The sequence below is a fragment of the Oncorhynchus mykiss genome, chromosome 30, assembly GCF_057628025.1.
Source record: "Oncorhynchus mykiss isolate SJ-2025 chromosome 30, ASM5762802v1, whole genome shotgun sequence".
Lineage (NCBI taxonomy): Eukaryota > Metazoa > Chordata > Actinopteri > Salmoniformes > Salmonidae > Oncorhynchus > Oncorhynchus mykiss.
Window position 1 is genome coordinate 25,879,881 of NC_143051.1, and position 4,764 is coordinate 25,884,644.

Genomic DNA, 4,764 nt, shown 5'->3' on the forward strand with positions numbered 1-4,764 from the left:
TTGGCCGTTGTTCATCCTTATATTTATATGTACATTTTCTCATTCACCCCTTTTAGATTTGTGTGTATTAGTTGAGGTTGTTGGGGAACTGTTAGATTACTTGTTAGATATTACTGCACTGTCGGAACCAGAAGCACAAGCATTTCGCTACACTCGCATTAACATTTGCTAACCATGTGTATGTGACAAATAAAATGTGATTTGATTTGAACATGCGTGCCAATTAAAGATCTTGACTACTCAGATGCAAGGCCAAATTAGGGCGTAATCCAGCCCAGGTGTGCAGCCTGGTTGGTTGTTAAAAGCTACCTCAGTTTTATCAATTGTAGCATAGCAGAGGCACGCTGTCCTCTAACCTACAGAGTCACATTAGTTGGTGGCATGGGACTCATGATGGCAAACACGCTCAGGTTATTGTTCAAGCAACTGGTTTGGTTTTTACTTGTGGAAAACTTCTTAATCTCTCCTGCTTTGTCATATACTTATAGCGCTGACACATGGCGAACACCGCAATTTGACAATCGTCCACGCTTTAAACAGCCTCCACTCCAACAAACAGTTTCAAGGCCAGTTCGAGTAGAAACTGTCGCTGTGACGTGCCATTCAGACTACATGGAGATAGTCGTGAAGGCTGATCTGTTTAAACTCGGTAATCTAATCGACGTGGATGACCTGCGACTTGGAGTTGAACAGTACCAAGACCAAGAGCCGTGTAGGGCTACAGCTTCAGCAGCCGGAGATGAGTACAGAATATTTGCAGCACTTTCGGACTGTGGAACCAAGTACATGGTAATATATATTTTTTTAAATTCACTAGTTGACTTCTTGAAACAACCTTCTCTTAAATGCTGCTTTGTGACTCCACAGCTGAACGAAGACTCATTGATCTACGCAAACCTCCTCAGATATACACCCAGAACCACACCAGATGGTGTTATTCGAATGGCTGGTGCTGTAATCCCAATTGAGTGTCATTATGAAAGGTGAGTTTAGGCTATACTGTTGTATGACGGTCATAGGAATCCTGCGTTGACCTATTGGTGTATTTACCGGTCTGTACTTTCTGTTTCAGGAAGTACAGTTTGGACAGCTCTTCTCTCCAGCCGACCTGGATCCCTTTCACCGCCACAGTGTCTGCTGAAGACACCCTGCAGTTCTCATTGAAGTTTATGACAAGTGGGTATATAAATCCTGGGCTGCATTTCGCAGGGTACAATTTTGTTGACCATTCAGATAATAAATCAAAAGGATACAATGGTGCTCTCCCAGAAGCTTGGTAAAACCCGGGAATTGAATGTTCAGATATCAAATGTATTTATATAGCCCTTCTTACATCAGCCCTTCTTACATCAGCAAGCAATGTAGGTGTAGAAGCACGGTGGCTAGGAAACTCCCTAGAAAGGCTCTGAGGGGTGGCCAGTCCTCTTCTGGCTGTGCCGGGTGGAGATGTTCAAATGTTCATGCATGGTCAAATAATAATCACAGTAGTTGTCGAGGGTGCAACAGGTCAGCACCTCAGGAGTAAATGTCAGTTGGCTTTTCATAGCCGATCATTGAGAGTATCTCTACCGCTCCTGCTGTCTCGAGTTGAAAACAGCCGGTCTGGGACAGGTAGCACGTCCGGTGAACAGGTCAGGGTTCCATAGCCGCAGGCAGATATAAATGTACTATGTAGCACAAATGCCCCTCTGACATGCAAAATACAGAATCACATCAGACAACTGTTATTGGGGACACTTCTATCTGCAACGTTATACAGTTTGCCTCCTAAACATGGCCCTCATTTTAATCCATTATTAGATGCTCACTAGTTGAGCGCCTCTTGACAATATGTTCTGGCCGTGGTAGTTTTAATAGCGACTCGTGTTCGTACCTTTGAAACGCATCGCTTGCAGTACGGTCTTTCTTTACTGCCATTTCCTTTCCAGGTGACTGGCTCTATGAGCGGGGTTCTGGAGTCTACTTCCTGGGTGATCCCATCAACATTGAGGCGTCTGTCAGGGTTGCTCACCACACCAGGCTCAGGGTCTTTGTTAGCAGCTGCGTGGCCACACTGGACCCTGACAGCAACTCTGTCCCCAGATATGTCTTCATTGAGAGTGATGGGTAAGCAGGGGGGGGGGATGACTTAGAATGACTTATCCGGCTGGCCCGTAGAGAACGATAGAAGATGCCATTTGAGGGCTTCCACCATTTTTATGGTTTCTTTGAGATGTCTTAATTGGTTACTAAGGAAGATGCCCCAATATGTATTTTAATATCTCCCTCCAGGTGCTTGACGGATTCCCAGCTGCCTGGTTCCCGCTCTGGTTTCATGCGTAGAACCCAGGACAACAAGCTCGGGTTCCACATTGATGCCTTTAGGTTCTACCAGGAGGACAGGGCAGAGGTGAGGGCGGTATTTAATAAAAACAATGTTGTAGAGGCCATTATGGGTACTGTAGTTAAATTATTCTACAGTAACATAATTTACAGACATTATGTAGGCTACTGTGATTCTGCATCTTTGTTTTGCTTATCCTGTTTTTCACAGCTGTACATCACCTGCCACCTTATGGCAGTCCCTGTCATGGACCATGCAGAGCCTAGCAACAAGGCATGCTCCTTCATTGATGGCAGGTGGGATAAGTCACATTTCCTTAGCTACTGGGCTGTGACCTATTCACTGGAATAACCATAGCTTTTTAAAAAAGTGTGTGCTCTTGGTCCATGAGTAGATCTTTCATACATTTCAGATGGAGGTCTGCTGATGAGAATGATTTGCTATGTGGGCCTTGTCCAAGCCTGAGTAGACAGAAGGGGGTTGATCAAGCTCCAGCACAACGTCCCCTCAGTCCAAGACTAGGTGGTAGCCAACTTGAACCTCGTGTCTACCGCAACAAACCCCCAGCCTCTGGTGACAATTGGAGTATTGGGATGAAGGCCAAGAAAGGTGTATTTGACATCTTAATCCCTCTATTCCATCACCACCTTCTCAAAACACATTGCAGGGGCGGGACCTTCTCCAATATGGAAATTGGGGGAAGACTAATTGAGTGTCTTGACTGCAAATGTATGTGTTGTCCTTTTAGTATGGGACCAGGATACTACTTTGGGCCCCATGATTGTCCTCCCAAGTAAACAGAAGAGTACACCTCTATCTCCACGGACGAGTGGAGGTATCGATATACCTGGCTTCCCTGCCTCAACAGGGGACAGGAAGCCCGTATCACCTGGCAGTCTTTGGCGTGGCATGGACTTCAAGAGAGGTAATTTGACTCTGACATGGCATAATCTTATTCCTTATGTAGTGGACTACCTTTGAACAGGTAGTCTTGAGAACCCAACCCTAGGCAACAGCAGTGACTAGGGTCTGGTTTCAATGACTGACTCGTTTGGCAACTTCTCCCAACAAATCACGAGGCAGAACGTCATGATTTGAAACCAAATTTTGCAGGGAATACCTTTGCAGTGGTTTTAGTGAAGGTAGTTGAGGCGAACTAGCCACTTGCATAATGCACTCATTAAAAATAACTGATCTCCATCTTGCTAGCTACTATTTTGTATGTATTCAACCGGTTAAGGTAGTGACTTAGGCATCTATGCCAAACTCGCATTCTAGTACGTACAGAAGTGTAAAGCCAGTTTTTAAAATGTGTGGGAGGCAACCAGGATGTCTAGACTATTGCCCAGACCATGATGCACTGGTCAAAAGTAGTGCACTCTATAGGTCATCGGGTGCCACTTCGGACACCTGTCTTTTCCTATCCCTATAGGCTAGCAATTCTGCCAACACTAGCTGTGTTAATCTGTTACATTTAATTCCAGGACCTTATTTCGCCCAATCCCAAAATGAGGTTAGTCCCTTGGGCCCAAGGGTCGGACCCAACAACAAGCACGGTCTCGTTAGCTCTGCAACATATGATGGCTTCGTCAGGCAGAAAGAACTAATCGCCCAACGAGGTAATGACAGTACGTTACTGTTTTGAATGTATGATAATTGCATGTAGGCTCTGTGCTAAATCGTCTGTTCTCAGAGCTGGAGGCCACTCCAGACCCTGAGTTGATTCCTGCACCTGAGCCCATTGGAGACCTTGAGGTTACCACAGAGAAAGAGGGTCTGGGTGAAGAGGAGGATCAGTATGAGATTGGAACCTATTGAAAGGGTATGTATGGGATGATGGTACTGCTATTTTAGAGGGAAATAACCTGCACATGGCAAGCAGGTTAGCACTTATTGGGATGGCTCCGCAGAATGTTCACTAGCTGGCACAGCCACAAAGTAATAAAATATGATTTTTAAACATTAACCTCACTGCCAACCCTAATGCCTAACATTAAATTAAAAGCATACATTGTTACAATGTAGCCAATTTTGACTTTCCATCTGGCACATCTAGTGGGAATTGCTCGGTATTGTCCTGGAGGCAGAACTGTCTCAATAAATGTCAACCTGCACATGGCAATTGCCAGTATCACTTAAATATCTGCTTTTGATGTGGTTTCATAAAGAAGGGATATGTTCCCAGTCCACTATCCAATTTCTAGAATTGGAAGGCGCTGTTGTTGTGGGTGGCCCATAATAGACTTGCTCCAAGCAGCAGCAGACTCCAACTCACTGAGGTTGGTGCCGGTCCTGATGTCCCAGCACACAAGGAGGATGACCCTACAACAAAGTGACATAAGCACCACATCTGCTCCTGGCGACGTCAACCAGGGACGGGACTACCACAACACTGAGACGATGCCTGTTAATCTCTCTGAAAAATAAATGATTTAATGCTA

The 4,764-nt window shown here is 45.2% G+C and overlaps 1 protein-coding gene across 5 annotated transcripts; it reads left to right on the forward strand.

Moving 5' to 3' along the window:
• The first annotated feature begins 317 nt into the window (after positions 1-317).
• On the forward strand, positions 318-4,764 carry LOC118946509 (zona pellucida sperm-binding protein 3-like). 5 transcript variants are annotated; one of them, XM_036971615.2, is made up of 11 exons: positions 318-789; positions 868-983; positions 1,073-1,176; positions 1,929-2,106; positions 2,272-2,389; positions 2,534-2,619; positions 2,736-2,932; positions 3,072-3,248; positions 3,808-3,942; positions 4,017-4,145; positions 4,509-4,764. In XM_036971615.2, exons 1-10 carry the CDS (start codon positions 382-384, stop codon positions 4,139-4,141), a joined length of 1,644 nt encoding a protein of 547 aa, XP_036827510.2. In that variant the 5' UTR covers positions 318-381; the 3' UTR covers positions 4,142-4,145; positions 4,509-4,764. The 5 variants fall into 5 exon arrangements, with proteins under 5 accessions (XP_036827510.2, XP_036827513.2, XP_036827514.2 ...); XM_036971618.2 differs by having other exon boundaries at positions 4,566-4,764; XM_036971619.2 differs by having other exon boundaries at positions 4,581-4,764.

Bases quoted from the DNA above. Each gene is read 5' to 3' on its own strand.
- LOC118946509 (XM_036971615.2), top strand. From the start codon at position 382: ATGGGACTCATGATGGCAAACACGCTCAGGTTATTGTTCAAGCAACTG. The intron at 2,390-2,533 runs GTGAGGGCGGTA...TGTTTTTCACAG, and splicing joins ACCAGGAGGACAGGGCAGAG to CTGTACATCACCTGCCACCT. The intron at 2,620-2,735 runs GTGGGATAAGTC...CATACATTTCAG, and splicing joins TGCTCCTTCATTGATGGCAG to ATGGAGGTCTGCTGATGAGA.